The sequence below is a fragment of the Phragmites australis genome, chromosome 15, assembly GCF_958298935.1.
Source record: "Phragmites australis chromosome 15, lpPhrAust1.1, whole genome shotgun sequence".
Classification (NCBI taxonomy): Eukaryota; Viridiplantae; Streptophyta; class Magnoliopsida; order Poales; family Poaceae; genus Phragmites; species Phragmites australis.
Genome location: NC_084935.1, coordinates 27,066,667 through 27,077,457, shown reverse-complemented (window position 1 = coordinate 27,077,457; position 10,791 = coordinate 27,066,667). Strand labels below are relative to the sequence as shown.

Below are 10,791 nucleotides of genomic sequence, written 5' to 3'. Positions count from 1 at the left end.
GCTTCTTAGCACACTAAAAGTCAGAAAAGCTCCTCTTAACTTGCTTCTCAGCTTCTAGTTTTATTTCTACCACAACCATTTACTCAACCAGCCAAAAATCACCAGAAGCTGATGCAAAAAACCAACCCCTTGAATAGCTTCTGGCTTTTTTCCAAAAAAAACCAAAAAAAAGTCTATCCAAAGAGGACCTCACACACACACCCCACATACACACCTAGACCTACACCTACACGCAGCTAGAAGATTGTGTCCCTAGAGAGATCGGTGAAACCAACCAAAGCTTCGCAAGTAACGAACGTCACAATCCCCTTTGGCACCACACGCGAGAGGCTACAAAATTATTCTGGGGACAAGCTTCGATGCAAAAGCCGAGAGTTAAACTCCTAACCTGGCCACTCGCCCACAGCGAGCGAACCATTGCGCTGGAAGCGTGTTTGCAACTTCACTTGGTTTGACACTAATGTTTAGGATTTTTAAAAATAATACTATTTTATTGAAAAATTACAAAAATAATACTACAATCTCATATTTGCAGAAATAAGTACCTATTGGTATGCGAAGCGCCGATGTGCGTGCTGATATGCTATGTGGCAGTGGGTAATAGGGCATGTCGACACTCCGCGTGTCAATAGGTCTTGTGCCCTGTAGACGATATTCAAAGAAAAATTTATAACTTTTTCATACTATTTAAGATGAAGATGATCTTTATATGAAAAATATACCTATCTACTATAGTGTAATTAATCATTTTTCTATTTGAATCCGTTTAGATGTTAAAAATGGTTATAAATTTCAGATATGAAAACTATATCTGAATTTTTTATCCAGTTTTTGAGTATCTAAACTGATTAAATGAAAAAGTGATCAATTATAAAGTTATAGATATCATCGATAGGTACAATTTTCATATAAAGATTATCTATATTTGGATTCATACAAAAAATTTATAATTTTTTTTAAATATTATCTGTGAGACATAGGACGTGACACACGTGTCACGTGCTGACAAACTCAGTGCTTACGAATATCGGATTTTAGATATTATTTTTACAAATTGCTAATAAAATAATACTATTTAAAAAACACACCAGGGTGATCTGCATCGCCTAGACTTTATCCTTAATTTTTTTTAATGCACTGGGGAGCTTCCGGATACTCACTAAAAATAAGGTTAGCTCGAACGCGAGCGGGCGGGCGGGCTGGCCTCTAGCCAAGCCTTGCCCTCTTAGCCTTAAATTTTAGATGGATCACAATTAGACATCGAGTTTTTTCTCTCTCGAAAAGTATGGCAATAACTACTTATTTTCCAGTAACGCTCGCACGAACCTTTGTATTTTACGGGCAATAGCTATGTATACACAACATTTTTTTTTGGAATTAGATCCCATTAAATCGTAGCTTCAGCCAAATCGCTGGCTACCACATGGCAAGCAAAGACATGAGCCCCGGCTATATTTTTCTCATCTCTGTATCATATGGTGTGATATTGTTCGTATTTAAAGATTATGATCTAACGGATACGTATAATCTCGTAAAGAAATATATTTGTTTATCTATATCTATTTTTTTACCCTAGCTCTATAGGTGCAAATATACACCATTAGTTTGGCTTAGAAATGAAACTCGATTCAAGCTTTACTCTGTAACTTGTCTGGTCGATATAAGCTCCTCTATCTGCTCATACATAAAGACTTATTTATCAGTATCATAAAATTATCTTTATACGAGCAACTAATTACAATCTTAACTCTTAATCTACTCATATGACTTCAAATTTAATTAACCAAATAAAAACTTAATTAATCATATCCATACAAATACAATCATCTAAATATTTTTTTAACAAATATAATTTCGCTCCGTATATATATACAACATATACTGCCGTGGCTGTTCACCTAGCCAGCACTTGGACTAGCCTGGGTGCCAGACGCGGATACTGACAAGATGGGCCCGCTTGCCAGTCTCACAGCCCCGGCGCCCATACACTCGTCTCCATGCACCGCGAGGTGGCGCAGTCGTCCCCACAACCCAAACCCACGCGAGACGGGAGACGAGCAGCTCCACCGCCACAATTCGTGCCTCCCCCTCCCATCTCCGCCGCCCCCACGCCCGCACGGCTCCCGAGGCGGCGAATCCGGCATCCTCCTCCTTCGCGCCCGCCGCCGATCGCCGATGTAAGCGTCCGCGCTCCCTCCTCGCGCCGATCCCTCTCCGCTATCTTTTTCCTCGCGTCGGTTTCGTTTGAATTTTTTTCCCGTCGGCGGATGGTGTCTGGCGGCCGGTTCTCCTCGCGATCGGGCGTCGCCGGAGCGGTCCATTCGCGGGAAATATCGATCCGGTGGGGGCGCGCGTGCCCCGATTCGGCGGCCGCCGCCGGGGTGGGCGCGTGAAGGCCCGGTTATGGGGCGTTCTGGAGATGGATTTGGGCGGGTGGTGTGATTTTCGCTGGGTTTGGGATGGGGATTAGAGGTTGGTTGTACGGTGGTGGCGATTTTGGTGGCCGATTGGTGGTAATCTGGTGGCAAAGGCGATATTTTTTTCGTCGATTAGAAATCTCCTGGTGGCATCGGGTGATGGGGATGCTTCCCCTTTTTTGTCCGCGGATTGACGCATTGGATTCCACGGCCAAAGGCTGTGGTGGTGGGGAAGCTAGCCGCCTCTTGAAGGCGGCTTTTGACGGCGATGAGGACCCCAGCTCGGCTGATTCTTTCCTTCTTTTACCTGGAGCCGTCGCCGATGGCGGTGGTGACTGAAGCGCTAACGTTTGATCGTAGCTTGATTGTTGTTTTAGGGATAATAGCAGATGACTAGATGGAACGATGTTTAGATAGATTTTGATGCATATCGTTTTGAGTATGTATTTTTGTTCTGTATATTGATGGATGAATGCAACTGTCAGTGCATGTGGAGATTGAAAGAGCTCTGAGGGCTGGGACGCCAACCTGAGTTTTATGGGGAGAGGATGCCAGAGCTGCGAAGCAGTACTCGTCAAGCACGCCTGAGGTCTAAGAAGCTCAACGACCTACAGCCAGAAGAGCCAGCTGTGAAACTGGTGTTGCCTGCTCCGCAGAGAGCAGGAAAGCGTGCTCCTACTCGTGCTGTCAGGGGCAGAAAGGCTGCTGCTGGGAGAAGAGTGCCACCGGTTCCAAAGCCTAAACAAAAGGGGGTCGAAGTTGTTGACTTAGAAGCTGATCCAGCTTGTGAAGACCCCCCTAAAGCTGTAGCTGGACAGGCAGTTGTTGGTGCTGCGAAGAACCTTGCTTTGAACAAGGCAGCAGAAGCTGGTGTGAATAAAGGTCCGAGAATGGATGGTGAAAGTGCTGAGAAGTTTGTTGGGGCTGAAGATGAATCAACAACCACGCCTGTCCCTGAGAGGGTATTGCTCGCGCTTTTTCATTTGCTTTCCAGGGACTGCCATTTGCCATCCTTATTTCCTAGTTTTGTGTCGGTTTTCTAGCTCATTTAGTTACATTAAATATAATGCGCTCTTGTTTGGCTTTTACCTCACCAATGTTCTCTTGAATATTGCATCTGTGTTAGACTTGTCTCATACAGTGCAGTATAATACAAGCAAAAGGAGCATTACCATTTTCGAACTTTGTAAGAACTAAAATAGGACTGTGGTTCATTATGCTTTAAACATGAAAGAGATAAAAAAACATGTAGATTCACATTCCATGATGCCATTGCATGGGGGATTCATTTATCAATGTAGTCTTTGGAGTAGTATGGCATTGCTATGGTTTGCTGCGAAACCTAATTAGTTATAGGAAACATTTCGATTTTTGTTAAGTATTTCTGTTGTACCTCAAAATAAGATTTCTACCAGGGCCAAACACTCCCCCAACCTCTAGTTAGATGTTATCCGGTGTAGATTGCCCTGCATAAAATATTTGTAATGTTCCAAAAGATGAGCCCAATTAGCACTCAGAAAGAGCAGACGACATAGGTACTAAACATGTCCACCATTTTCGGTCCAATCCAGCCTACAAGCCCAGGGGATTTTTGTGAAAAAAGGAATATTTGCTAATTTAAAGTTATAATATAGTTGTTCGTAGCCTGGAAGTAGATACAACTATGGACATGAGTACTTGGCTTCAGTAGTACATTTAAATGACGACTGAAAGCCTATTGCATTTCTTTGTTGCATAAAGTCGGAAAAGGCTGCTCTATACGATGTTATGTTGGACCTGGACATATTATCTTATTTGCCGTAGTTGTGTTACTTGGATCTCCTAAGTCCTAATACCATTACATTGCTGCAGGTTCAAGTAGGTAATTCTCCAGAATACATAACTGACAGAAAATTAGGTAAAGGTGGTTTTGGTCAGGTCTATGTTGGTCGAAGGGTTTCTGGTGGAAATGCTCGCACTGGTCCTGATGCCTATGAGGTTTGTCACTTAAAATGTTCTATAAATTTTGATGCACATTTTTTTACGTAAATCTAATATATGGATAAATATTTTGTAGGTAGCATTGAAATTTGAGCATCGGAACAGTAAAGGATGCAATTATGGCCCCCCATACGAGTGGCAAGTTTATCAGTATGTACTTTATACAATCATCTTTCTTTTGTAGTGGAAGTATTCTCTGTCTTTGAGCTTTCTGACTATTAACATTGTTTACTAGCACTCTCAATGGTTGCTATGGCATACCATCGGTCCACTACAAGGGTCGCCAGGGTGACTACTATATTCTTGTGAGTTCACAAGTTAATCACTCTAAACTTTTCGCAGCTCAACAAATTTTAATCACTTGATATATTTTTTTCAGGTAATGGATATGCTTGGTCCTAGCCTTTGGGATGTGTGGAATTCACTGGGGCAGTCGTAAGCTTCTTCCAGTCCTTTTGATGTTACTTTGTCACTCATGTTTCTGCTACTATACTAAAAGATTCAACATCTCAAACAGGATGTCTGCACATATGGCTGCTTGCATTGCTGTAGAGGCCATATCAATTCTTGAGAAGCTCCATTCTAAAGGGTGACCTGACATTATCTACCTTCAACTGAACGCCTGCAGATGTATCTCTTCATTTATGTTAACACACCCTCTTTTTGCCAGGTTTGTGCATGGTGATGTGAAACCAGAGAATTTTCTGCTTGGTCAACCTGGATCACCAGACGATAAGAAGCTTTTCCTTATAGATCTTGGTTTAGGTATGTAGTGATCAAACACTCTTATGTTCAATATTCAATGTCGCCCTAGTTTTCTACTCTTCATATATAGTGCTATTTTTTCCCACTTACCTTTTTTTGTTGATATGGTGATGCCCAAATTGAATAGCGTCGAAGTGGAGGGAATCAGCTGGTCAACATGTTGATTATGATCAACGGCCTGATATCTTTAGGTTGGTTATATTCTCTTTGCAGCGGTTTATTTTTGTCATATGGCGCCCCTTTACTTATCTTCTGCTTCTTTCTCTTTGCAGGGGAACAATTAGATATGCCAGTGTCCATGCCCATTTAGGGCGTACAGGTAGTAGGAGGGATGATTTGGAATCACTGGCATATACCCTTATTTTTCTACTAAGAGGAAGATTGCCTTGGCAAGGCTACCAGGTAGGTTTTTCAATATGCCTATTGAGTCAACATTATGATATTCGTCAGGTGCTTACTTCAGCCTGTTCCAATGTTGCAGGGAGATACTAAGAGTTTCCTTGTTTGCAAGAAGAAAATGGTTACTTCTCCAGAGATGCTCTGTTGTTTCTGTCCAGCTCCATTCAAACAGTTTCTTGAGATTGTCACAAATATGAAATTTGATGAAGAGCCAAATTACGCCAAACTTATTTCTCTTTTTGATGGTTTGATTGAAGCACCTGCCTCAAGACCCATCAGAATTGACGGGGCTCTTAAGGTCTGTACTACTTATTCTCTACTTTCATATAGATTTACATTTGTCCTTCCATATCTTGTCATGAATCTTTTCTCTCCCCATATTATAGGTTGGGCAGAAACGTGGAAGATTGCTTGTAAATCTGGAAGAAGATGAGCAACCTAAAAAGAAAGTTAGATTAGGGAGCCCGGCAGCTCAATGGATTTCAGTTTACAATGCCAGGAGGCCCATGAAGCAGAGGTAATTACAATGATCAAAATAGATGACACAAGGCGTTATCAATTGATATTAGTTTGGCTATACTTGCTGCATATCTCTGCTCAATCTGAAGTATCTATCTTTTTACTAGCTTTCTAAAGTAAATATAATTTTATGAGTGAGTTATTGTTGCTAAAAAATAATGTCTTACATTCTTTCTTAGGTACCATTACAATGTGGCTGACTCAAGGCTTAGTCAGCATATAGATAAGGGTAATGAGGATGGGCTGTACATTAGTTGTGTGGCTTCCTCAGCAAATCTTTGGGCTCTCATTATGGACGCAGGAACTGGTTTCTGTTCTCAAGTTTATGAGCTCTCACCAGTTTTTCTGCACAAGGTACATTACTTTCTGATCGTTTATGTCTGGTTTAGTGAGGAAGCCTAACTCCTTTGTTGATTATGCATAGGACTGGATAATGGATCAGTGGGAGAAAAGTTATTACATTACAGCAATTGCTGGATCAACCAATGGAAGTTCATTGGTTGTAATGTCCAAAGGTATGCATGCTACTATTTCTTGTTATTATTTATGTTCGCTTGAACTTCTAATACCTGACCATTTTTGCATTAGTGATAATCACAATGTTTCTTGTGGACTTAGCTAGTATTTTCCATGTTTAGCCCCGTGGCATTGCTTATTTTACGGTCAGGGCCAGCAATAATGTAATTTATGCTAACTATTGCAGGAACTCCTTATACTCAACAATCATACAAGGTTAGCGAATCATTCCCTTACAAGTGGATCAATAAAAAGTGGAAAGAAGGTTTTCATGTGACATCCATGGCCACTGCTGGAAATCGCTGGGGAGTTGTCATGTCAAGGAACTCAGGCTATTCTACTCAGGTTAGAACGATTGCTTGATCAGATGTAATTATTTGTTCCATATACTTGCCAGTTTGGATTCCTTGGAATGTTCCAGCAATTACAGCATGAATACTTGCATAGCAAAGTTATTCTATGCAATTGTCAGGTTGTAGAGTTGGATTTCCTGTATCCAAGTGAAGGCATCCATCGTCGATGGGAGACCGGTTACAGGATTACTTCCACAGCGGCCACCAATGATCAAGCTGCTTTTATCTTGAGCATACCGAAACGGAAACCAATGGACGAGACGCAAGAAACCCTTAGGACCTCTGCTTTTCCCAGCAACCATGTCAAGGTACCTTGACAGCTCATCAAAATCCATGGGTCGTCTTATAAAATATCTACTAGCATCGTTGCCATAGTATCTTCTGTTACCATGCTGAGCTAACCATGCAACGAACTCTTCAGGAGAAATGGGCGAAGAATCTATACATAGCCTCCATTTGCTACGGGCGAACTGTCTGCTGACCGTGCATATGAAGTTGAAGCAAGGGCCATTTCAGGATTGTGCTATGAGCGTTGAGGGATGTGAGATGGAAGAGAAATCAATACCCATGATAGGATTAGCAGATGCTACGGTATGGTATCCTAACGTAATTGTAAAGAATTGTTGCACCCAATGCCGGCCGTGAGACCTTTCTCGCATGAAGCGAATGCATTTCCGCATCAAATTCGCGTCTTTCGCCGGGAATCTTAAATTCTACCTGGATAATCAGTTGAGATTGTGCGCATGTTGTTGATGGGTTTTCTGGTGTCAATGGAGCTACAGGGAGGAAGGAGATGCGCATCAGAGTCCTTTTTTTTTGGGTTCAGATGAGTTATTTTTCAGAATTTGTGATTTAATATATGATTTTTAGAATTAATTGTTTTTTTAGATATTTTAAAAAATAGAATAATCGGACAAAAATAGTAGAAGTTGATAATTTTATTCGCACAACCAATAAATATAACGATATGTATGGTATACTTTCTTACTAACAATCCATGTATTACCTCTAAACTTAACACATATTAGGGAATGTAAATAACTTTATTGCAACCGCTACTCTATTGAGTGGTCCTTTCTGTTAAGAATAAATATTATGTGATTAATTATGTGTCAACTACAAGAGTTATGTCTATTAAAAATAGATGTCTTTCTAATAGATATGTCTTCTCATTATATTCATTCAGTATATGTTGATGTTAATCCTTGACAATAATTTTAGGGTGTATCAGTTGGTGGGCGTGTGAACAATATTTGCAGTGTGCGTGTGCTTACGATGAACTAAAGAATATGGGGGTTATATAGGTTCAGGTCTTTCGAAGGATAATAGTTTTACATCCTATGTATTTTGTTATCAGAGTTTGTGAACTGGTTACAAATAAGTATTCTCGACTTCTGCTTCTCTGTTCATTTACAAAACAGGTCCTTGTCTGTTTATATATTAGAGAGAAGGAGAACTTACAAGTGAGCCCTATTTGGTAAACTCATGCCTGGTTAGATATTCTAATATTGGATCATCATCATGGAGAACCGGGTGAACCCAACTTGCTCTAAGAGTTTTGCATGCTCGTCCCATTCGTGGAACATCGTTGTACCTGCCTCCCTCGGTCGCCTGGCCTGTCCCATTATCGCGCGTCGCAAGTTCAACTGCAAAGCCGTCCCGTCCTTGCGTTTCGCGAGTCTACCTACAAAATCATCTATTTGCTTGGTCGTTCTGCAGATCTTGTCCTATCTGTCGCGTGGCGTAAGTCGGTTCACAACATCTCAATCTGTAGCAATTAATGCTACGGGACGGGGCACTACCCATCTTCGCTGGTCACGACTTTGTTCGTCGGAGGAGGTGCTTTGGGAAGGAAAGCACTTTAGTAGACATTAATAAATGCGATTAGACAGGTTAGGTATGGACGTCCCGTGACCAGCAAGGGCTGGTCATATGACCATATTATATCGCAAGGAGGCTGGTCGTGCGAGCCAAGGGCTGGTCGTTCGATAGGCCAGAGTTTAGAAAATATCCCTACCGGTTGCCACATCTCTCGTGGGGCCCGTTAACTAGTATGCCCCCTTACTCAATACTCCGACAGTAGCTCTCAAGTTTCTCCGTGGCTGTGATCAGGTTTGTTCGCACCACTTGGGTCCTGTGGGAACATAGTCCATCCAGAGAGTGGTCGTCAACACCGTTTAGCTTTTAGAGTTTGACTCTGAACTTCATGTCACGTGGGAAGGTTAAGCGTTCTGAAAAAGGAAGAGAGAAACATTGATTGTTGCTATGCTTGAGGGACTTTTGGTTCCCTATGCGTGCCCCTTGGATTTCTAGCGGTTCAGGTGCTACGTCGGTTGATGTTCCTTAGTACTTCTGGGAGTGAGGTGTTAAGACAAGATATGTATTAAAAATGCATGCACGGTTTTGATCGGGAAGCAGCCACGCATGCATGGTTTTGATCGGGAAGCAGCCATGAGCCCCCGGGGTAGTAAATGATAGGATTGGGGATATTTCCCGCGGTAGTTCCACCTTTCACCCCAGGCGTGAATCAATGGCTGGCCGGGCTATAAAAGCAGGATTTTACCTAGCCGATCGACCATCAATGTTTTTTGCAAGGCAATAAGGCAACTCTTCTCGTGGATCATGGTGTCCTCCTTCCATTCTTTACCGGGAAGGTTGATGAGTTTGGAGTATTTGGCAAGGGCTGAGTCGTCTCTGATGGTGGCTCCGCTTGCTGTGGTGCCCTCAGGGGTAGACAATCTCAAAGTCCTTCTTGCGGGGTTGGAGCCGGCCATCATCGTGCTTCCCTTGTTACAAAGAGGGTCTCCCCCTGCCGCTCTCGCTCGATCTTCGGCCTCGAGCGGTTGCCCGTGTCGAGATTATCGACATATCTGGCGACGAGGAGGAGATCGACTGGGACCTTCTGGAGGAGACTGATGGAGAGAAGGCGGAGGAGGTACAGAAGGAGGGTCAGTTGGGTCTTCACACCGGCCACCCTCCCTGGCCCCTACGCAGGCCGTCCCGATTCCCGGGGCGACCCGCTGCTGCCCCAAGGAAGAGTATAAGAGGTTCCTCGAATTCTTGGAGGTGGTGGATCTTTACGATATGCAAGAGTTAGGCGAAACCTTTCTGTCAACCTGGCTCTAGCCACTCAAGTCGAGAGGGAAAGGATAAGCATGTAATAGGATAATTAGCTCGGTCGAATGTAATTGACTCGCATGTAACCTATCTTTTCCATGAATGAAAATGTTCTGGCCCTTTCTGATGGCCTCGCCGATGGCTGGAAGACCACCTGGGAGCCCTGCGGGTTTTGGACTGTCTGGTCCGAACCACTGTTCGAAGTGTTCAGAGAGTTTTCCCTGTGCTGTCACGATGAGTAAGCTCTGACTGTTCTGCCCTGCTCATTAGTTAGGCTTTTGAAACGCAGGATAACCCTTAACACGACAAGTCCCTTGGCCTCGACCAGCACCCTATCTGGGTGGGGACTTGTGGCCTTGTGGTCGTTATCCCAAGCCATTCATACATCTGACATTGCGCAAGCAGCGATCCCACACTATTCAAGAGCTCTCGATCATCTGGTCATTTTGACTTCCTGGTCGCCAGGTCCCGTAGTGGCCATCAAGCATTACCGCGTGCTGTGGTCGGAGAGCTAATATGGCGGGGGTCCTTTGTTAGTCATGAAATCCTGCAAAACAGAGTGATCTTTTGAACTATAAAAAACTTGCAAGTTATATTTCACGCTTCTGGATTCTGCAAAATAGAGAAACAAACCCGCCTTCGAGCAACCCTACACATAGAACTTGCACAGCAGGACAATGTTCTAGGAGTTATGTAATTCACGGTCGTCTCCATGGCTAGCTTGA

The 10,791-nt window shown here is 43.0% G+C and overlaps 1 protein-coding gene across 3 annotated transcripts; it reads left to right on the top strand.

The window, feature by feature from the left end:
- The first annotated feature begins 2,004 nt into the window (after positions 1–2,004).
- On the top strand, positions 2,005–7,704 carry LOC133892533 (casein kinase 1-like protein HD16). 3 transcript variants are annotated; one of them, XM_062333377.1, is made up of 17 exons: positions 2,005–2,177; positions 2,903–3,379; positions 4,269–4,394; positions 4,474–4,547; positions 4,633–4,702; positions 4,777–4,832; positions 4,915–4,986; positions 5,068–5,162; positions 5,290–5,353; positions 5,435–5,564; positions 5,644–5,859; positions 5,948–6,078; positions 6,260–6,434; positions 6,505–6,595; positions 6,784–6,941; positions 7,069–7,257; positions 7,371–7,704. In XM_062333377.1, exons 2-17 carry the CDS (start codon positions 2,966–2,968, stop codon positions 7,428–7,430), a joined length of 2,121 nt encoding a protein of 706 aa, XP_062189361.1. In that variant the 5' UTR covers positions 2,005–2,177; positions 2,903–2,965; the 3' UTR covers positions 7,431–7,704. The 3 variants fall into 3 exon arrangements, with proteins under 3 accessions (XP_062189361.1, XP_062189362.1, XP_062189363.1); XM_062333378.1 differs by lacking the exon at positions 7,371–7,704 and having other exon boundaries at positions 7,044–7,251; XM_062333379.1 differs by lacking the exon at positions 7,371–7,704 and having other exon boundaries at positions 7,049–7,214.
- Positions 7,705–10,791: the final 3,087 nt, after the last annotated feature.

Bases quoted from the DNA above. Each gene is read 5' to 3' on its own strand.
- LOC133892533 (XM_062333377.1), top strand. From the start codon at position 2,966: ATGCCAGAGCTGCGAAGCAGTACTCGTCAAGCACGCCTGAGGTCTAAG. The intron at 5,565-5,643 runs GTAGGTTTTTCA...CCAATGTTGCAG, and splicing joins TGCCTTGGCAAGGCTACCAG to GGAGATACTAAGAGTTTCCT. The intron at 7,258-7,370 runs GTACCTTGACAG...CGAACTCTTCAG, and splicing joins TTCCCAGCAACCATGTCAAG to GAGAAATGGGCGAAGAATCT.